Source organism: Tachyglossus aculeatus, chromosome 4 (genome assembly GCF_015852505.1).
Source record: "Tachyglossus aculeatus isolate mTacAcu1 chromosome 4, mTacAcu1.pri, whole genome shotgun sequence".
Classification (NCBI taxonomy): domain Eukaryota; kingdom Metazoa; phylum Chordata; class Mammalia; order Monotremata; family Tachyglossidae; genus Tachyglossus; species Tachyglossus aculeatus.
The window spans coordinates 116,757,217-116,779,474 of NC_052069.1; the positions used below are offsets into that span (position 1 = coordinate 116,757,217).

General features: G+C 49.8%; 1 protein-coding gene across 2 annotated transcripts in view; it reads right to left on the reverse strand.

Annotated features, from left to right (window-relative positions):
• SPTAN1 (spectrin alpha, non-erythrocytic 1) overlaps nucleotides 1–22,258 on the reverse strand; it is a 73,453-nt gene that overhangs the window by 15,101 nt on the left and 36,094 nt on the right. For both annotated transcript variants that reach the window (XM_038744498.1, XM_038744497.1), the window contains exons 24-42: nucleotides 20,631–20,829; nucleotides 19,141–19,245; nucleotides 18,110–18,133; nucleotides 17,098–17,133; nucleotides 14,889–14,936; nucleotides 13,879–13,970; nucleotides 11,847–11,991; nucleotides 11,525–11,706; nucleotides 9,119–9,218; nucleotides 8,742–8,939; nucleotides 8,475–8,621; nucleotides 7,445–7,548; nucleotides 7,027–7,189; nucleotides 6,673–6,687; nucleotides 4,259–4,390; nucleotides 3,693–3,830; nucleotides 2,039–2,143; nucleotides 1,064–1,272; nucleotides 770–890 (exon numbers count right to left, since the gene is read on the reverse strand). In XM_038744498.1, the coding sequence (XP_038600426.1) occupies nucleotides 770–890; nucleotides 1,064–1,272; nucleotides 2,039–2,143; nucleotides 3,693–3,830; nucleotides 4,259–4,390; nucleotides 6,673–6,687; nucleotides 7,027–7,189; nucleotides 7,445–7,548; nucleotides 8,475–8,621; nucleotides 8,742–8,939; nucleotides 9,119–9,218; nucleotides 11,525–11,706; nucleotides 11,847–11,991; nucleotides 13,879–13,970; nucleotides 14,889–14,936; nucleotides 17,098–17,133; nucleotides 18,110–18,133; nucleotides 19,141–19,245; nucleotides 20,631–20,829 (2,263 nt within the window). The remainder of the gene's footprint in view (nucleotides 1–769; nucleotides 891–1,063; nucleotides 1,273–2,038; nucleotides 2,144–3,692; nucleotides 3,831–4,258; nucleotides 4,391–6,672; nucleotides 6,688–7,026; nucleotides 7,190–7,444; nucleotides 7,549–8,474; nucleotides 8,622–8,741; nucleotides 8,940–9,118; nucleotides 9,219–11,524; nucleotides 11,707–11,846; nucleotides 11,992–13,878; nucleotides 13,971–14,888; nucleotides 14,937–17,097; nucleotides 17,134–18,109; nucleotides 18,134–19,140; nucleotides 19,246–20,630; nucleotides 20,830–22,258) is intronic.

Here is a 22,258-nt window from a genome sequence, read left to right on the forward strand (position 1 = left end):
CCCCCAGTTCACACTCTTTTCCTCCCAAGATCACCTACTCACTGTGCCCGGCTCTCCCACCTCTGACCCGTGGTTCGCACCTTTCCCCCAACCTGGAGGTCTCCCCAACCTGCAAATCCGCCAGACCTCAGCTCCCCCATCTTCAAAGTCCTTCTGAAACCCCACCTCTTTCCCAGTTCATTTTTCCTTCTTCCCAAGGATCATCTCGGCCTGTCTGCACTCACATCCACCTGGAGCACTTCTGCACCTGTCATTTTACGTGGTCCGCTACTTAAGCTCTTCTTCCTCGTATCCGTAAATTATGAGGAGTCAGTCTTTCCAGCTAATCTGTAAACTAATCTGTAATCTTGGGAGACAGGGAACGGGTCTCCTCCCCCTAATGTTCTCTGCCAAGGGCTCCGAGCATATGCTCAACAAACACCACTGACTGACTGATTTTAATCTCATTGTGGGCAGGGAATGCGTCTGTTAATCGCTATGTTGTACTCTCCCGAGCACCTTGTACAGTGCTTTGCACACAGTAAGTGCTCAATAAATGCAACTGAATGAATGACTATTGCCCTGTGGGAGGGTGTATACTCAAACTACAAATTAATCCCATTTTCCTCTAGTTCTCCAGAAGGGAAAATACCAGAACTGCTTGGCCCAAGAACCCTAAGTCATCCAGGAGTGATGACGAATGCCGGTCTTAAGTGCTCCAAGGCCTCGCCACACACCAGACGCTCACCCCCAAACCCCTCCTTCGCCCGCCCACGCCCCGTCTGCTCACCTGGATGGCGGGTTCGTGAGCAGCCAGCTCCGCCTCCAGACGTTTGTGCTTCTTCCTCAAATTCTGCACTCCAGTTAGGTCTCGGCCATAGTCCTCTGAACTCACGAGTAATTTCTTCTCCCTGAGGGCCAGAGGGAAGACGAGGGAAGATTGGAGCCTGCGGTTTCCCCGGGGTCTCTGGCGCCAGTCTTCCTACCCACTTGCCCCAACCATGAGAAGACCGAAGGCCCAGTGGGCACGCACTTGACCCACTTGCCCCAACTACGAGAATACTGAAGGCCCAGTGGCACGTACTTGATCCAAGACTCCTCGTCGTCCATATCCCGGAAGAACTGGTGCAGGCGGTGGGATTCGTTCAGTTTGGCCCTGCGGGCCGTCGCCATGCTCTTGATGCGCTGGAAGCGGCCGTTGATGGTGTCCCGTTTGTCCTTCACCTGGCTGGTATCGAAGGCGCTGCTGGTCATCAGACTGTCTGCTTGGCCGTTGAGGTCCTTAAGGCGATCCTGAGGTTGTGAAGGGCAGGGTGGGGGTGAGGGAGAGGGGAAAGGAAGACACGGTGCTCAAAATGATTTGCTGTTTGGGGTGCAGCCGCTGAAAAGTTGGCAATATTTCCGAAGGTGACGTCAGCAGGTTTCCGACTGGACCGGCGGCGGGCAGAAGCCCCCATAACATCTGCAGCCTGGCCAAGACCGGTTTTCTATAGGCAGCATTAGGAAAATTTTGTATTAGAGAAAGATGTTAGCGTTCTTGGTTTGTTGGAATATTTTTTTTTAATGGTATTTGTTAAGCACTTACTAGGTGCCAGGCACTGTACTGAGCGCCGGGGTAGGCACGAGCTAATCAGTTTGAAGACAATCCCTGTTCGACATGGGGCTCGCAGTCTTCACCATTTTACAGATGAGGTACTGATGCACAGTGAAGTGACTGGCCCAAGGTCACACAGCAGCAGACCAGTGGCAGAGCCGGGATTAGAATCCAGGTCCTTCTGACTCACAGGCTCTATCCACAAGGCCGGGCTGCTTCTCGGCTGGTTCACGACGGTACTACCGAGACTCGCTGAGGCCTCCCCTCAGCGCTCAGAGCATCTGGGACTTCATATATCTCCGTGAGGTGGGGAGGGACCATTTTCCAGGTGGGGAGAGAGAGACAGCGCCCCAGAAAGTGGAAGGGACGGGCCCAGGTTAGAGTAACTTGCGAATGACTCTGGGGCCGGACCGCAAAGACTCTTTATCCCTCTTCCACAGCCTTGGACTCCGGGGCTAACCTCACCTCATGGGCTGAAATGTCCGCCTCCAGCAGCTGGTGCTTCTTCAGCAAGTTGTTCACCGAGGCCAGGTCTTTGCCGTAATCTTCGGATGCCAGCAGGGCTTCCACCTGGTGGGGGAATGGCACGGGGTTGGTGCGGCCCCCTGGCAACCTCCTAGAGCCCTCACCATGCACACGGCACTGTGCTAAGCACTTGGGAGAGTACTATGCAACAATAAAAGGACACATTCCCTGCCCAAAGTGTCCTTCCTTCCAAAGCTTTCATCGGCAATAGTGCTTACGGGGCCCCTGTTGTGTACAGAGCCTTGTACTAAGTGCCTGGGGGAATACAAAGTAGTTAGAAGTGATCCCCGCTCGCCTCCTGTCTAGCCAGAGAGACAGACATTTATAGAAGGAGTAATACGATGTACTACATAGGCACGTAAGTGCCACGGAGGCCAGGGCGACCTTAAGTGCTTAGGTGGCATTGGCAGAGAAAGGCCTAGGTGACGGGGAGGATATACGGTGGGAATCAATCAATCGTATTTATTGAGAGCTTACTGTGTGCAGAGCACTGTACTAAGCGCTTGGGAAGTCCAAGTTGGCAACATAGAGAGACAGTCCCTACCCAACAGTGGGCTCACAGTCTAGAAGAGCGATTACTCGAGGAAGGCCACCTGGAGGAGAGGTGATCTCAGAAGGGTTTTGAAAATGGGGAAGAGTTGTGGTCTGTCAGCTGTGAAGGGGGAGGGAATGTTACACAGGGAGGAAGGCTTCATTCACTTGTATTTATTGAGAGCTTACTGTGTGCAGAGCCCTGTACTAAGCGCTTGGGAGAATACTATAATAACAATAAGCAGACACATTCCCTGCCCATGACAAGCTTCTGGTCTCGGGGGGACACCAACATTAATGAAAATAATTCAAATATGGACACAAGTGCTGTGGGGCTAGGAGGGGGATAAATAAAGGGAGCAAGTCAGGGTGCTGCAGAAGGGAGTGGGAGAAGAGGAAAGTAGGGCTTAGTCGGGGAAGGAAGGCTGTGAGCGTGAGGTCGATGGAAGGAGGAATGAAAATGAGGCACAGTCAGGAGGCTGGCTTCAGATTGCGAGCTGGAGTGTCGTGGGACAACAGAGTTGAACGCGTAGTGGGGAGAGAGCTGTGCTTCAGTTATGACGGCCAGGAGTTTCTGCTTGATGTGCACAGAAATGGGCAACCACTGGAGCATGCTGAGGAGGGGAAAGACGTGCGATATGAGACTTTATAAAAAGGATCCAGGCAGCACAGTGAAGCACAGCCTGGAGAGGGGAGAGACTGGCGGCTGATCTAGTAGTCAAGCTGGGATGTGACAAATGCCTGGACCGGCAAGGTGGCTACTTGGATGGAGAAGAAGAGACAGACTCTTGAAACGTTACCGAGGAAAAGAGGCCTGAATTCACACAATTGACCCCACAACCTAAGGCTGATGTCTTGGTGTGTTTTTTTTGGTTGGGGGCGGGGGAGGAATATGCCTCCATCCTCCAAGCTGCAGCAGAGGATTCCACTTGCTGCAGAAAATGGTCTTTGGAATGGCCAGTCCCCAGATTTTTACAGTTCGTAGCACCCCAAGCCTGGCCCGAGGGGCAAGAAACGTCACTGGTGTCGAGGGGTGGCCAACAAACCCAATCAAATCTGTTACCTCTGAGAGCCAGAAGTCAAAATCTTTGATCCCAGTGTTGAAGTTCTGCTGCTTGTTGGCTTCTTTTAGCTTCTGGCTCTTCTCGGCCGACTTCTGCACAAGGAACTGCCACTGGTCGGCCAGGGCGGCCAGCCGGGCCTAGGGGAGAGAGATGGGTTTAGGACTGCGGGGTCGGAGATGTATTCCAACTCCACCCCCAAGGAAGCTAATTTATTACTGCCTCCACCCCGAACCCTTCCCCGGCCAGGGTCTGCGAGGTAGCAGAACGCCGGGGGAAAATATTTTGGTACTTTTCCCCACATCCACCTGCCACGTCCAATGTGACTGGGTCCAAGGCTGTCAGTTAGTTTCCAGCATGGACAGGGCCACTATTTTTGGATCACATCACAGAGTGGGAAGACTACGATCTATATCTAACCACCCCTCTGCTGCTGTTCTCTACTATTTGGTCAACGATAGCGACAACCGTGGTACTTGTGAAGAGCTTAGTATGTGCCACGCACTGTACTAAGCACCAGGTTAGATTTGAGATTCGGGCAGCAGCACGAGGCCCGGTCAGTCTGTACCTTGACGGCGTCTTCACTGCCGGCGCAGGCCCCCCGCTCGATCAGGGAGTTGCCCATGTCGATGACGCCCCGGATACGGTCAGCATTGGCGTGCAGTTCCGCTTCAAAGGCCTGGTGCTTCTGATGCTTGCTCTGGAGAGGGCAAGGAAAAAGTCATTGAGAAAAACAGCTCGCCAAGGTCCCGGAACACTCTTTCGGCCAGAGCCGACAATCCAGAACAATAATCCAGAACGCTCTCTCGGCAGAGGGGTCAGGAGGGAGTTTTGAAAGGGGCAAGGCCTCGGGCCAAGATGCCTTATGAAGTTCAAATGCCACTAATCACCTGTGGGACAAGGGACAAAATTCAGACTATGCAGAATTCTGTGTGCTATAGTAAGCGAGCATCTCCGGTTCATTTCTAGGTGTGTTTCTTGCTTTTCCTGCTTGACTTTGTAATGTGCTGGGCAGATCCCCAATGCTGGGTGCAAGGAAACCCCTGTTGCTACGTCAGGAGCTACAGAGAGCCAACTCATTCATTCAATCGTATTTATTGAGCGCTAACTGTGTGCAGAGCACTGTACTAAGCGCTTGGGAAGTCCAAGTTGGCAACGTATAGAGACGGTCCCTACCCAACAGTGGGCTCACAGTCTAGAAGAGCCAATCTAATCCGGGTGAGGAGTCGTAGACATCTTCCAGAGTGAAGCAGTGTCTTAAATGCCTCTTCACATGCCACAGCTATTACGGACCAAGTTATCGGTGAAGTGGTAACTGTGGTGAGCCATAAAAACCTCCAGTCTAACTATTTAATAATAATAATAATAATAATATTGGTATTTGTTAAGTGCTTACTATGTGCCAAGCACTGTTCTAAGCACTGGGGGGGATACAAGGTATTCAAGGTTGTCCCACGTGGGGCTCATAGCCTTAATCCCCAGTTTACAGATGAGGGAACTGAGGCCCAGAGAAGTGAAGTGACTTGTCCAAAGCCACCCAGCTGACAATTGGCGGAGCCGGGATTTGAACCCACAACCCCTGACTCCAAAGCCCGGGCTCTTTCCGCTGAGCCACGCTGCTTCTATGGGACTTTCTCTTGAAAGAGCAGCAGAGGAGCCAGGAGAAGAGGAAAGCAGCATGGCCTAGTAGATAGAGCACAGGCTTGGGAGTCAAAAGAACCTGCGTTCTAATCCAGGCTCTGTCACTTGTCTGCTGTGTGACCTTGGGCAGGTCACATCACTTCTCTGTGCTTCAGTTTCCTCATCTATAAAACGATTAAGTCTGTGAGCCCCACGTGGATCATGGGACCGTGTCCAACCTGGTCAGCTTGTGTCTACCACAGTGCTTAGTACAGTGCACCGCACATAGTAAGTGCTTAAATACCATTTGTTTTTAAAGGGAGAACCATAAGACTAACTGTTGCCCTCCTACCTGGGGGATTGGAGGATGATTATTTCGGTTTTCTCACTCCATATGGTGGGAGGATAAAAACAACACATCCTGGATGCTCTATCTGCACTACCCAGTGCTTAGTACAGTGCTCTGTACATAGTAAGCGCTTAATAAACACCATTACTACAACAATAATGACCCAGAAGAAGCAAATGCCAACCAACTCTTCGCAGAACAGGCCGTGAGAGATGTGGGAAAGTGGGGAAACATTTTCCGTCCCAGGGAAGAACTGAATAATGAATCCAACGACTTGCAGTGGGGGTGGGAAGGTGAGAGAGGAGCCATAAAAGAAGAGGGGGAAGATTCTACATCAATGCAGAGACAACAATTACTGATGACTGGAGGTGGGGGGGGGGGGGGTCCCTTGTGGGTGGATTCAAACTCCTCTGCCTAGCTTAAACTGTGGTTCTCCAAGAAGTGGGAATTTGCAAGAAAACTACGGAAAGAAAATGTCACTTGATGCGGTCATTTATCTTCTACTTAATCCGATTCATTCAGACAGTTCTCAGGCAGCCCCTCCCCCAGGATCCTCTCCTCTGGACTCTGCCTGGGCGGTGGAATGGCTTTACATGTCACACTCTCGTCACCTCTGGCCACGGGAGAGCTTGAGATCATGTTAGTAAAGAGGAGGCGGTATCAGGAAGGATCCCTCTGAGGAGACCCCTCCACACCCTGCCCCTCACAGACAGATCATGCAGAACATGCCCAGGAAATTAAAAAAAACACACCCACCTCCCCCCAGAAAAAAACAAAAATACCCCAAACCCAAATCATCAATAAAAAACCCTAGGAGTTTTGCGGCATGATTAAAACAAAGAAAGCCACACCCAGACGGGGACACCTGGATGGAGTATTATGGATGATTAGAAGCCAAGGGGATGGGATGAACAGACTAACAGACTGAACGTGACTGGACCTTGGCACGCTATGCAGAGGAATGCACAAATACCGGGGCTAGTTTGACTAAGTTCTCAAAAAGAAAAACTTACCAACAGCTTGGAAAGCTACAAAATAGATGAAGAGAAAGAGTTCAGTACACTAACACGGACTTTCACAAATCAAACCACCGAGAACATCAGTTTGTTGGAACAATCAGAAACGTTTGCAGCTGGGGGGAGCAAACAGAGCTAAGACAATTCTTGTCACAGTTCGGCAGCTCCGGAGGACAAAAGCTAGAAATCTTATGGTTTTCTTTCTCTCTACGTTGCTCCTCTTACTTACGGCTTCCTTTCCTGAAGCCTATTCATTTCAGATCTGATTCGTTAACTGCTAGGAGGGGCGTTCCCGGGGTCGGGATGTGTGGGGATGGACGGTGGGCCTCTATCAGGATCTCGGCAGCTCACCTGGATATTGGTGGGATCTTTGTAGGACTCATCGCTCGCGGTCTGCAGCTTTTCACTGATCCAAGCCTCGATCTCATCCACATCCCTACTGAATTGCTGGAGCGTTTGGGATTCTCCCAGTTTGGATCTCTTCTCAATCATCTGGGCTTTCAGGCGCCGCCACCTTGGGGAGGAGAACGATCAGAGCCAATGTTCTTTGGGGGAGGGAACATGTCTAACTCTGATATTGTATTCTCCCAAGCACTTAGTTCAGTGCTGTACACTCAGTAAGCACTCAACTAATACCACTGATTGATCAATCAATCTATCAGCTCCTGCTTAGAAAGGGGCAAGTGTGCTTTCCCAAGAGGTGGCCATTTTCCCACTGATAACCTGCAGACTGGGGAAGAATGAAGTTAGCCTGGGGGGTAGTCCCTACCTGTCCAGAACTTCATTGCGCCGATTAGAAATGTCTCCCTTGGCATAGTGGTCCGCAGAGATCAGCTGATCGGCAAACGACTGCAGAGCTGCGATCTTCTCTTCCTGTGGAAGAATGAAGGTGTGGTTTCAGGATGGGGGAGGCCTCCAGAAGGTTAAAAAAAAAATCCCAAATCTCCAAATACAGGTTTCATACAAGGTTCTGGACAGAGGACTGGCATGAACTCCTCAAATAAATAGCTAACGCCAATTAGCCACTGGCCAAGCATCTTTCTAAACCCAAACTCTCTTTACGAGAAAATGACTTTTTAGACTTCCCTTCTGTTTAAAAAGTATCATTTCACTTAAATTGCCAAATTAGATCAGGTTAGTTTTCATAATCAGCAGCATGGCTTAGTGAATACAGCATAAGCCTGGGAGTCGGAGGAACCTGGGTTCTAATCCTGGCTCTGCCACTTGTCTGCTGTGAAACCTTGGGCAAGTCACGTCACTTCTCTGTGCCTCTGTTACCTCATCTGGAAAACGGGGATTAAGACCGGGAGCCCCATGTGGGACAGGGACTGTGCCCAACCCAATTACTTTGTATCTATTCCGGTACTCGGTACTGTGCCTGGCACAAAGTAGCGCTTAAACACCACAATCATTATTGTTCATCAGCTACTTCCCCAACTTCTAGCCTAGACTAGAAAAGGACAGGAGAAAAGGCAATCTCGGAGGAAAACAAGTGATAGACTTCAGGGTTTGGTATCGCCAGACTGGTTTCCAGTGGGCTGTCAGGTGGCGGAGATTTTGCAGGGAGGGTGGGGAAGATGGGCGAGAACAGAATGGTCAGCGAGAGACCTGCCTGTGGGGTGTCCGCCCCTCCCCAGCCCTCCTGCAGCTCCTAAAGGAAGGACTGGGCTGGACGTTCATTGGCAAGAAGCTCCTGATGTGTGACAGCCAACCACCAGCCCGTGCCAAGGATTTCCAAGGTTTTCAGCCAGGTGGCCTGAAATTCAGGAAGGGATGGTTCTCCAGAGCGACCCCCTTACCTGGACGTTGATTGCTTTATCAAAGTCTTCGTGTTTTTTGATCAAGGCCTCTACGCTGTCCAGGGAGTCTCCTTTATCCTCAGTGTTCAGGAAAGCCTCCCGGGCAGCCATCCAGTTTTCCGCTTGCTCACAGTCCCGGTGAAACAGCTGGAGGAGAGGACAGATGGGTCAGAGACACTGGGCCAGGCAGCGGGGCCTCCGGGCACCCCCAAAGGGGGACTCGAGGGGCTCTGTGTGTGTGTGTGCCCTCCTCAATCAGGCAAGTACCTGTAGTTCGAGACACTGATCCAGCATCATCCGGCGCTGAACCCACGCCTTCTCCAAGTCGGCTCGCTCCTGGTCTAGGATATCCAGTTTCTCCTTGATCTCTGGGCTGGCGTAGTGCCCACGAGCCAACAGCTGTTGCCCAAACTGCTCAAATGCCTGGAAAGTGCCTGCCCTGGCATCTATTTCCGTGCGATGTTCCTGCCAAGGGGAGGGAGGGGATTAGAAACCTGGCAGCGGAATGAATGCCCACCCTGACACGTGCCACAGTTCGCCCCTCAGGGCGGAGACAAGATCTTGGCCCGGCTGTTGGTGGGCTGGCTTCGGCCGGCCCAGTCCACCATCGCAGCTTCTGGAATTCCTCGGGCCACTTGACGCACCTGGTGTCTCTCCAGCAGGGCTTCCGCTCCGGTGACGTCCTTGGCCAGTTCGTCAGAGGACACCAGCCCCCGGATTCCATTGATCCACGACATGAGGTCTCTGGAAGACAGAACCAGAGGAACGTAATCATAATAACCGTGGTATTTGTTAAGTGCTTACTATGCGCCAAGCACTGTACCGAGCACTGGGATGGATACAAGCAAATCGGGTCGGACGCAGTCCCTATCCCACACAGTCTCAATCCCCATTTTCCAGATGAGGTAACGGGCACAAAGAAGAAATGATGTCACACGGCGGAGCTGAGATTAGAACCTACGACCTTCCAACTCCCAGGCCCGTGCTCTAACCACTACACCATGCTGCTTCCTGATGATTCAACCCTCTGGCTGGCCGACCAACTGCTTTGAAAAGCGGAGGTTAATCGAATGCATCCTCCAGAAGCAACTGTTCTGGCCCAACAGATTCCTTGGGCGGGTCAGGAGTTGTAAGATTCCTGAGCCTCGAGGTCAAGGCAGAAGAGGGGTAAGCCATTTCTTTAGCTTCTCACTGCTCAGGTTCCTTTCACTCAGGGAGCAGCAGGATTCCCCGGAATAGCCAATAAAATGCTATCTTTTAGTGGCGGCTCATTTCTTCTCTGGGTCCGGATGCAAACAGCTTCTCATTCGCCTTTAAGAATCATCATCATCATCATCAATCGTATTTATTGAGCGCTTACTGTGTGCAGAGCACTGTACTAAGTGCTTGGGAAGTACAAATTGGCAACATATAGAGACAGTCCCTACCCAACAGTGGGCTCACAGTCTAAAGGGGGAGACAGAGAACAAAACCAAACATACTAACAGAATAAAATAAATAGAATAGATATGTACAAGTAAAGTAAATAGAGTAATAAATATGTACAAACATATATACATATATCCAGGTGCTCTGGGGAAGGGAAGGAGGTAAGATTGGGGGGATGGAGAGAGGGACGAGGGGGAGAGGAAGGAAGGGGCTCAGTCTGGGAAGGCCTCCTGGAGTAGGTGAGCTCTCAGTAGGGCCTTGAAGGGAGGAAGAATGGCAGAGCTCAGTGGAAGATCACAGGCCCAGGAGGCCGAGGACCTGGATTCTAATCCCGGTTCCCTCCCTTTGTCGGCTGTGTGGCTTTAGGCAAGTCACCTAACTTCTCAGTGCCTCAATTTCTTCAACTGTACAGTGGGGATTGAATCCTACTCTCTCTCCTACTTAGCCTCTAAGCCCCACGTGGGACAGGGACTGTGTCCAACCTGATTATCAGGTATCTTATCCCAGAACTTAATACAGTGTTCGACTTCACATCCACCTGGGAGACAGAGTGTGCAGGGAAAGCTCCAAGTCTGCAGAGAACAGTAAGCTCTACTGTTGAAGTTACCCGCAAATGGGGACAAGTTCTAGGAGGTCCACATACATCATTAAATGAGATTGAATGCCCGCTCTGTGCACAGCACTATAGTAAATGCTTAGGAGATTACAATACTAGTGGAGGTAACATCTGACGACAGACGGAAGGTAACTAGGGTCTATCCCACAGCCTTGCTTCACTCAAACAGCATCAGGAAAACAGTCAAACATGACGCCTTCAACTCAGATTCTACAAACCATCCCATCATGGGGTTGCCTAAGGATCTGGCTGATTTTTTCATAATTGCCACATTTTCCAGAGGTCTCCTGCATTCATTCTGCCCTGGCTGGAGTTGAAGATGATTTTCCTTTTTGGAGGGGGAGGCATCTGTGAATTTGATGAGTTTTTTTTTGTTGTTGGGGAGGATGGGACCCAGCTGGCTGAAATCTGGCCAGGTGCAGGCTTTCAGATGAGGTTTATCTTCCTCCAGCCCCTGACCTATAAACGGGGATATGTCCCTCGGGGGTTGCGGGGGAGCAAGACATAATAATAATAATAATTGTGGCATTTCTTAAGCGCTATGTTCCGTGTACTCTTGTAAGCACAGGGGCGGATACAAGCAAATTGGGTTGGGCAAACTCCCTGTCCCACGTGAGGCTCACAGTTTCAATCCCCGTTTTACAGGTTGAGGCAACTGACGCACAGAGAAGTGGAGTGATTCGCCCAAGGTCACACTACAGAAGTGGCAGAGCCAGGATTAGAACCCATGACCTTCCAACTCCCAGGCCCGTGTTCTATTGGGGTAGAGCTTCTCGTGGGGTAGAGCTGAAACCCAAATTTTCAGCAAGTGGTGAGGCTTCTGTTGCTGATTGTGGCCGATTTGTACTTTCCAAGCGCTTAGTCCAGTGCTCTGCACACAGTAAGCGCTCAATAAATACGATTGAATGAATGAATGAATGAATGAATATACAGTAAGCGCTTAACAAGTTCCACGATTATTATCGTAGCGTGCGGGAAAGCTTGGAGTATCTCTTTGGGTCTTTACCTGAAGTCACTGAGGAAACGCTGGAGGTCATGGGAATCCCCAAGCTTGGCTTTGCGTTGGTCGGCCCGTTTCCCCAGACTGTTCCAGGCCTGGTTCAACTCGGTACATTTCTCCTGGAGATCTTCGGCAGACTCCGGGTGGGACTGTATCAGGCGCTCTGCTGTTTCCCCAAGGGAATTCACCTAGCGAGGGAAAGGGAGGTCAGAAGGCGTGATGGGCAAAGCTACTGGCTGGCGGTTGGGGGGGCCGGATAAGAGAAAGCCAACATGTTCTCATTTGTACGCTCTCTTTCTCGCTCTCCCTCTCTCCTGCCACTGCTTACCTTGTCACCTAAAGCAGCCAGGTCTCTCTCAAAGCCCTCATGTTTGCGTTGCAGGGCCTGGACGCTGGCCAGATCGTGGCCGTAATTGTCCGTGTTCAGTGCCTGATTCTTCTCTTCAATCCATTCCTTGGTTTCATCAGCATCCCTGTGGGAACAAAAAAGGGAGAGAGGGAGAATTCAGGTGACTGCAAAATTCTCATGCTCCGGCTCCAGAAATACAGTTTCCAAAGCACTAAGACCCAAGTTCTAAAAGTACGGTTGACCTTCCAAATGGATGTAACTCTCTCAGATGTTTTTTGGTGCAGCTCAATGAGGATCCATTATTAATCACTTTACACAAGGAGTAATGTCCCAACCCTTTGGCTGGAGACCGGCAATAGATTCAAGCATCAGCCACCTCGCTGACTCCAGTCTCTCCCGTCTCCAGGCCGTACTTCATTCTGCTGCCTGGATCGTTTTTCTAAAACACTGTTCTACACATCTCTTTATTCCTCAAAAACCTCCATTGGTTGCCATTTCCGCATCAATCAGAAACTCCTGACCATTGGCTTTAAGCCATTCATTCAGTTCTCTCCCTCCTGCTTTGCTCTTTTCCCACTAGGCACCAGGTTGCAACCCTCACTCTTGTCTAGTCAGCCCTGTTCCTGGTTTTCCTGCTGCCAACCTCCTGCTCAATTCTTTCAAGTACTTTCCCAAACGCTTAGTACAGTGCCCTGCCCACAGTAAGTGCCCAGGAAGTTCCAATGACTTACTGACTCTCCCTCTTGCCTGGAGCTCCCTCCCGCTTCACATCTGACAGACCACAGCATTCCCCATCTTCAAAGCCCTTCTGAAATCCTATCCCCTCCAGGAGGACTTCCCCAATTAATCTTTGATCTCCCCACTTTGATCTCCCATCTGCCACTTTGGCCCTCCTGTGCCCCTTGTGAAAACGCAGCGTGGTCTAATGGGAAGAGGCTTGGGAGTCAGAGGACCTGGTTTCTAATCCTGGCTTTGGCATTTGCCTGCTGTGTGACCCTGGGCAAGCCACTTAACTTCTCTGTGCCTCAGTTACCTCACCAGCAAAATGGTGAGATGGGACTGCATTCAACCTGATTATCTTGTATCTACCACAGACCTTAGTACAGCCCCAGGCATGTAGTAAGTGCTGAACAGATGCCATTAAAAAACAAACAAAAAAGACAACACTTGAGCACTCACAACCCCAGTAGTACTTCTATGCACATTCATTCAGTGGTATTTATTGAGCACTTACTGTACGCAGAGTACTTTACTAAGCGCACAAGGAGAGTAAAGCCATAAGAGTTGGCAGATATCTATCTTGCCCACAAACTCAGATGGCATTTGTTAAGCACTTACTATATGCAAAGCACTGTTCTAAGCACTGGGGGGATACAAGGTGATCAGGTTGTCCCACGTGGGGCTCACAGTCTTAATTCCCCTTTAACAGATGAGGTAACTGAGGCCCAGAGAAGTTAAGTGACTTGCCCAAAGTCACACAGCTGACAAGTGGCGGAGCCGGGATTAGAACCCATGATCTCTGGCTCCCATATGTTACATATTCTATTGCTTCCTCCTACCTGTAATTTATTTTAGTGTCTGCCTCCCCTGGTCTAGACTGTAAGCTCCTTGAGGGCAGGGATCAATGTCTACTGATTTTATTGTACTCTCCCAGAGTGCTTAGTACAGTGCTCTGTTCACAACAGGGACTCAGTAGGTGCTTCTGATTGATTGATAGGCATGGATGACATTTCACATGTATGTGAAATTGAGGTCAATCACAATCAGTGCTTAGAATAGTGCTTGGCACATAGTAAGCGCTTAAAAATGCCATCATTATTACTATCAGTATTCTTTTAATGGAGCTAAATGCTTCGTTCACCAAGCAGATCTGCGGGTTTGGGGAGCTGATCCGAAGCGGAACAGTTTGATGGACTAAAATTTCAGATGGTGTAAAAATTCCTTTCTTCCCGCCTCCCTCCTCCTCCCATCCCACCCCCTGGGCTGAATATCCGGAGCCAAGGCCTCAGACCTGTGGAATCTCTGCACTTCATGGGCACTGCCCAGCAGCTGGCTCCTCTCCTCCGCCAGCAGCTGCAGTGATCGCCAGCGCTCATTCAGCTCCTGGGGAAAGAAAACCACAGCCCACCATCAGTTCTGCTTCTGGCTTCTGCCCTTAGGGGCAGGGAGCGTTTGGGGAAGGGCACTTTGGTCCTCTTCCTAATGCCCCACCATCCTGCTGATGGCAGGAAAAGATGGGGGTGAAGAAGCCAATAGGTTAATGTGACGAGAAATGCCAGAACTCAGAGAAGCTGATACTCTGTCTCCCGAGCGCTTGCGGGAAGCTGAATTACCAAGGCAGAATCAAGCCCAGGCAGGGCTTCCTTCGCCGCCCAGATTGGACCACAGGGAAGACGATGTCGGCGCCTGTTAGGATTCACCATTCTACCTCTCCCTGGGACATGCATTGACCATTCCTTTCCCATCCTGGTAAAATGGGAAATTGCTCAGCAGGTTCACAGGCCCGAACAAATACCAGACTCTCCCTCCTCAACCCTTTTACGACACACATGTTTGCCGCCAGTGCTCCCTCCCATGTCCGGCCCCCTTCCCCCTCACTCCACGGAAACCCAGAGCTCGAGGCCTTGGCCCATCTTGCGTTAAACCCACACTTATCCGTTGCAAAATAAAGCCCACGAAGCACGGTGCAATGGTTAAGGAAGGCTTCTCCAAGCTTTCCGGCAACAGCCGACCCCTCCCTCCAACAGAGGCATGCATGACTGGAGACCAACAGAGGCATTCCTGGACCTGAACTCGCGGCCCTGCCCGTCTACTGCTCGGGGGGCGGAGGGGTGGTCAAGAACCAATCTCTGGCAGCAAAGAGTCGCTCTCTGCCACCCGTCGGCCCCGGGGCAATTATGAACAGAGCAGGTAACCCAGCCCGCAAAGATGGAGGGTTGTGAGGGATTAATCAGAGAACACAGAGAAGCAGAGCCGAAGAAAAATAGAAAAGGCGAGGGAGGGCCATTCATTGTTTCTTACCTTGATGGAATTAAAGGTGGCCACTGTGTGAACCATCAGGCGAGCAGACTGCATGGGGGAGGAAAGCAGAAGGAGAGCAAAACTAATCAAAGAACTGCCAATCGGGGCAGGAAATGGGCATCCCGATATTTTCGATCGGGCCCCGGAACTAGCCGTTGCCCGGGATGACATTAAAGGGACACTGCTACCAGTGATCTTTGGAGTGGAGGCATTAATTTTTTAAAAAACAACAAAAAAACCCCCACACACCCAAAAACTAATTACAGATAGATCACTGCAAAACCTGGTGTAGCCAATTCAAAAGATGTTCTATGGATCGTTTTTTATTGAGTGACGGAAAAGTCAATTTAATATTTCCCTGCTGTACTGAAACACCGTAGTCCAGCCTTACAGGAGAAGCAGAGCCTAAAGATTAATAGATGGGTGTTGCTTCCCTGCCTGTATCACGGGGATAGACACCCAGAAGCCGCTCTGACAGAAATATTCAACCGGGTTCCTCTGGAATCCACTCTGTTACCAATTCTGGCTCCCAGGGTTGTTTGCCTAGCAACAGTGTCCCCTTAATCCAAAGACAAACAGCCTTATAGAGTAGAAAAGGAGACCACGAGTCAGAGACTGATTCTTGTGTTTTAAGGACTTGCCTAAAAGATTCCCCCCTCTGGGCAAAATTCCCATCATCTCAAAGAAGGAAGGACTGAATTCTTTTTAGGGATTTGAGCTTGGGCCCCAGAGAATTCCGGCATTTTAAGTGGTCCCAAAATGTTCCGAATATATTCTTAGCCAGCACGAGTGGGTATAAGGCTAGGAAATTGAATGTGTGGGCCAACCAAAAACTGGAACAGAATTATCCCCCGGGAAAACTCTAGTAAGGCTGTTGCTTTCTCTATTACCAGTGATCCATTTTCGGTTCGGGAAGAGAGAAGGAAAGGCGGAAAGAATATATTAAGAGTCAAAAGGAAATGATTTCTCCAAATTGGAATTTGCTTGTCCATTGAGCAGAACAATCAGTGCTGGAGATGGGGCGGGGAGGAGAGAGGGAGAGAGAGAGACACACACACACACACACAGACACACATACACTGTCCCCACCCAGAAGGGATTCTCAGCCTAATTTAGAGAAGATAGTGGTAGCCCCCTTTTCTTTGCCTTTCTCTTGCTCCTTTGTTTTTCAGAACCCAACTGCTCCACAGGAGGCAAATCAAGTCATTAACCTCTGGGAAGATTCCCTAACCAGGAAGGTGGATACAGCAGACCTATTCTCAGTGCACTTAACTAAATGTAAGCAAAAGAGGGAGAAACCTAACCACGGATATTTCACAAAATAAAACAGCCCCTTCCCCCACCATTGTGTCTGCTTCTAACCAGCCCAACAGTACAACCACCGTCCGGAACCCGACCACCAGTCAGTTATTCTCCCCTCCTTCAAAGTCTCCTCCAGATTCATGGCTCCTAGATTCCCAAGTTGGCCTCTGAACTCCTTTTAGGCAGCTGATGGGTAAAACGAGTCCTTGTTTCACGCCCTGGTTGTCACTCCTCCGGAACCTCTACTACTTATCCCTGATACTTCCCTCTTTGTACTACGCCTAATGTGAAGCAGCTGGGCCTAGTGGAAAGGGCACAGGCCCGGGATTCAGTGGGCCTGGGTTCTAGTCCCGGCTCCACGACTTTCCTGCTGTGCGATGAGGGGCAAGTCACTTCACTTCTCTAGGCCTCAATTCCCCTATCTGCAAAATCGTGATTCAATACCTGTTCTCCCTCCTATTTAGACTATGAGTCCCATGCGGGACCTGAAGATCTTATATCTACCCCAGTTCTTAGTACTACGGTGGCCCATAGTAGCACTTAAATACCACAATTATTGTGATAATTCCACTGAGCAAGGACCAAGCCTATTTGGTCCAGTGCTTAATTCCCAGTTTGCCCACAAACATATAACAAAAATACCATAACCGCACTATGCAGTGAAACACGACCATTTTCCTTCCATCCTTTGACAGATAAGAAGTTAATCAAACAGAAGACGACATAGTTTAAAAAAAAAAAGTTTAAGCCAGCATCTAGAAGCAAACCCAAAGTAACCAAATGTTTCAACCAGAACGGGGTAGCCCAGATTTTCAAGGGGGAAATGTGGCAGAGGGAAAACCGACACTCTTGGCTCCTTCTTTCAAAACAAACCCAAGGGGCGGCAGCATAAAGAGATCAGTCTTACCTTCCAAGGAGAGGCGGTCTTGGAATCGGTCTCATCCTATCCAAAGAAGTAGGTGTTTAGAGCAGCCTCGCGATCCAGCTCAGAGCATCTTTCAGAACACCGATGTCCTCCCGCGTCTCCCAGCTGATCAAATACCTCCCCCTCCCCCAAGGCTAAAATAAATGAAATCTTGTTGGCGGCCCCAAAGACAAATTGTTACTGCCCATTGGGGTGACTGGCTAGGTGGCTAGCTGTCAGTCTGGTAAGTCGATGAAGGAGACAGAGAATATATAAATGAGCTGGGGCTGCTGGGGGAGTCCCTCTCTCTTGTTTGCAGCCCCTGCCCAGGGGAAAGAAGCTTTATAAGCCCAAGCATTCGCCTCCCTCCCTTCCCCACCCGTTTACAGTTGATCGGTTTTAGACCTGACGATTCTTTTCCTCCCTGAAATCCAGACTCTGCCCTCAAAAGAGACCGGGTCCCTCCGTGTCTCTGCCGGGCTCCAACATCCATGCTTCAGGACTTTGTTCCAGGCAGCTGAGCACCAGCAAAGCAGTTTCCTTGACAGCTTGAATCGAGACCGACACCGAATCTGTTTACTGAGTGAGCATGAAGCTCCTATCACTCTGCCCACCCTTCAAAGTTGGAAAGGAAGAAAGGCAGAGAAAGCAAGACCCAGGTTGGCAACGTCACCCTCTCCTTTTCCTCCTCTTCCTCTTTATTACTATTTCATTTTCTACTCCATAAGGAAGTAACATTAAAGGTGATTCGGTGTGGTTGAATTTGAAAGAATCGCTCTTTGTGTGTGTGTGCCAACTGCTCAAAGTTTTCATTTTGTTTGGCCTCTCTGCATGATAAGGTTGCAGACCCCTGATGCAGGCAGATATTTCCATGAACCACAAAGTGTGGTTTTAGGACGCTCTTAGCTGAAAATCTTTTCCCGGGCTGGTAAACCCCCAACCTCTGCCTATTTAAAGGAAAAAGAAAAGAAAAAAAGAAAGCTTCGGAGAGATCGCAATAAAACTTGAGACTTACCCTGGGCATCATCCCATACACTTCCTACAAGGAGAGAAAGGATTCGGTTTAGCCTCTTAGAAGAGAAGCCCACATTTATCTCGATATGACTGTCCAGGGCCCGAGGCAGAATTCAATCCTGCCTCGCTGCAGCAGGTGGGGGGAGAAGTAACTGAGCTAAGCCCAGTGACTGGCAGCCCTTTCACAATAGCCTTGCGAGGGTGAGTGGCCAAGTCACCCTGCTCGCTTCCTTGAATTTCGGGCAGGAGCTGAATGAGCCTGAGAAGCAGCGTGGCTCAGTGGAAAGAGCCTGGGCTTTGGAGTCAGAGGTCATGGGTTCAAATCCCGGCTCTGCCAACTGTCAGCTGTGTGACTTTGGGCAAGTCACTTCACTTCTCTGGGCCTCAGTTACCTCATCTGTAAAATGGGGATGAAAGCTGTGAGCCCCCGCGGGACAACCTGATCACCTTGTAACCTCCCCAGAGCTTAGAACAGTGCTTTGCACATAGTAAGCGCTTAACAAATACCATCATTATTATTATTATTATTAAGTTCAGGGAAGCGCTGTCGGACTGTGGAGCAATGCTACAGCACAGATTCAAAGGGGGAGAAAAAAAAACCCTTCAGCACGACTTCCTATCAGCTAGAGAAAAAAAATCCTGTCGGAAGGCTGAAAGGGAACAGGTCTTTGAGAACTTGTATTTCCATATGGTCATTATATAATTCCCACAAGGCCTTACAGAGGACAGCGTTTCTCTAAAGGAATGGAGGGGTATGATTCCAATTTTTTGAGACCTCCGGAGGGATGAACTAAATTGTATCTCAATGCCACTACAGCCCTATGAGAGTCAGTGACCAAGAATGGCTCTTGATCTACGTGGGACTCAGAGGGGCCTGTATTTCCAGAGTCCCAGGAGAGTGGATTGGCCAGAAGCCGGCATCATAGCCTGCTGACCCCCGCGGCTGCTGAGGACAGGATAAAGAATGCAGGAAGGAAGCAGTCTGTTTGCTTCGATCTGGGTTTTTGTGCGGGAGAGGGGAGGGGAGCTGACCTGTTGCTGTACGGCCTGTACTTCCTCTACCATCAGCCCTTCTGACTCCAAGTCCTCAGCCACCTTGTTGATGTCCTTCAGCCGTGACTCATTGGCTTTCAGATCCTGTAGGAGAAAAAGAAAAACAAAACAAAACATGGCAATTGAGAGGTAGAAAGTCAAGGAAGCGGGAAGGTTTTTGCTGTTTTGGCTTGACAAGTCAATTCCTGGCCTGCAGGAGTCTTCCCATTGATCCTGCTTGTCGTGGTTCATCTGTGATGGGTGAGACCGGGAAATCCAAATGCATCCTGACATAGTTAGGTCATATCTCCTCCCAGAGGCCTTTCCCGGATCACTCTTCCTTCTGCCTCATCTACGCATTTGGATCTGTGACCTTTGGGCATTTGATACTTATCCCAACCCCAAAGCACTTATGTATGTGTCTTTGAATTATAAACTATAAATTATTTATTTACATTAATGTCTGTCTCCCTCTCTAGACTGTAAGTTCATCATGGGCAGGGAACATTTCTACTGATTCTGTTTCATCGTACTCTCCGAAACGCTTAGTACAGTGCTCAGCACATAGTAAGCGCTCAATAAATGCCACTGATTATTGATTATATTCAATTAAGGGACTGAAAGAGTAACAGGATAGTGGGGCCTTCCCCTCCTTGTTAACCCTGGCAAACTATCATACCCCTCCTGACCCCTCATAGTGGAATTTCTTGAGCTCTTACTACATGCTAAGCACTGTACTAAGCACTGGAGTGGATACAAGATAATCAGGTCCTACAAGGGGCTCAGAGTCTAACAACTCCCATTGTACTGAACACCCATTTTGCGGATGACAGAGCTGAGGCATAGAGAAGCGAAGTGACTGGCTGATTCCTATGCTGTTCCTGTCTAAATCCAAGCACCTACGGAAAGGAGCTGAAGTTACAATTTTGGGGAAGACTAATATGGCTGCAATGCAACTGCCTCAACTGCTTGACTAACAGTCCCATCAGCATTCCGGCTGGATTCAGCTCCTGTAAACTGTAAGCTCAGCGTGGGCATGGAACGTGTCGACCGACTTATGTTGTACTGTCCTAAATGCTTAGTACAGTGCTCTGCACACAGTAAGAGTTCACTGATTGATCAATACAGGGTAGTGGTCTGTCTCACCGCTTCACACTTCGGAACCATTCCCCCACCAGCTCCCAGGGATGTCATACATCGCTACGCACAGATTCCTCCTCTCAGCCAGTCACTCTGTGGTATTTATTGAGCGCTTACTGTGGGCGACGCACTGTATCAATCAATCAATCAATCGTATTTATTGAGCGCTTACTATGTGCAGAGCACTGTACTAAGCACTTGGGAAGTACAAATTGGCAACACATAGAGACAGTCCCTACCCAACAGTGGGCTCACAGTCTAAAATGTATGAAGCGCTCGGTCCCTCCCTCTATGCCTCCTAGTTATTGCTCGGGGTAATTGGAGGCTCCCCAGATGCAAGGGTGCCGTACCTTCTGGAAGTCATCAAACTTCTTCTGAAGCACCTCAACCTGCTCTAGGTCAGTGCCCACTTCCTCACTGGTCAGAGTCGCTTCCTTCTCATTGATCCACTGCTGCAACTCATTGGCTTCCCGGAAGAGCATGAACTTCTTGCAGCTCTTCTCCAACATCCCTTTGCGTTTCTCGCCCAGTTCCAAGAGAGAGTGGTACCTGGATTCATTCGAGAGGTGACAAGGAGGGGGAGGAAAGGAGGGGATGTCTTAGATTTCAGTAGGTAGGAACGAGATGGGCAGCAGTGGGAAGCCTCCACGAGGTGGAATCCCAAACCCGCTGTTTGGCACGATACACGGAAACAAAGGATTTTGGTCCGGATACGCATGTGAACGCGGGAGGAGACGGGAATGCCGACTTCCGGTATGACAGGGTCAAGACGACGCTCTCCTGCAACCTCCGTACCGGCTGCTTCTGGGGCAGGAAGAGCCAAGCCCACGTGTCCCGAGGCTTGCCTGCCAACTGCCACAGTGTCACAGCCACCAAACACGAATGCGTCAACCCAAGCAAGTACGACGACAGGAGGGGCATGCGGCCACAGACGAGAGGGATTTGCAAAGGATTCTGCATCGCAGAGGATTTCCTGTTCCTGCTTTTTTCTCTCACAATTTTCTAATAGCACCTCTGGGTCAGCTGATCCGAAAAAGGGCCCAATCTCAGAGGCGCCCGCCTGTCCAGCATGAGCACAATATTGATCCTGGATGACTGGAAATGGCAATATCTCTCTTTGGCAGGAGAGGTAAGGGCAACTTTAAAGAAGAGAGGGGAACGAAGCTTTAAAAAGCCTCAGGAAAGATGAAGGGAAAAAAAAAAGGAACTTTTATAGGGAAGAGGAAGTTCTCCTGGCAGGAAACACAACGTATTGGGTAAGCATTCAGGAGTAACAGTACAATAAAGATTGAGTTTCTCAACCAAAAATTCTAGGCAGATCATCTATCTCCCTCTAGACTATAGGTTAGTTATGGGTAAACAATGTGTCTGCCAACCCTGTTGTACTATACTCCCCCAAGAACTTAGCACAGTGCTCTGCATGTAGTACGTACTCAATAAATACCATGGATTGATTCATCCTTAGGCAAGCTGGTGGGCAGCAAACTAAAGATTAAGTGACCTCTTTTTCTGGGGGAAAAAAACCTCACCACCCAAAAACACAAATCGAGGCAGCGGTCAAATTGGCTTCTCTTCGGAAGGTTGGGCTTAGCTGTTAGATCTCCGGGAGAAAAAAGGCAGGCGCCGCCCGACACTTTTAGCTCTTGAATGGATTCATTCCCACCAATGGTGGGTGTTTTTGGCAGGCCTCAGACTCCGCTGGGGAGGACAGAGCAGCTCACTGGCTGACTGGGACCCCCAGAAGTAGTCCACATCTTTCTGAACCAACAGCTGACAGTGCAAGCGACTGGTGAGATAAACAGCTGCAGGTCGATTTCATTTAAAACCTCTTTCCTTTTGGACAAACGATATCCCTTGTGCACTGATACATTGATTCATCTCCTCCCCGACTCCCAATCCTTAACCCCCGACTCCGACCCCCTTGGGGAGGCAGTCCCCAGCAAGAGAGGCAGCAGAGGGAAAAGCAACAGGCATGACA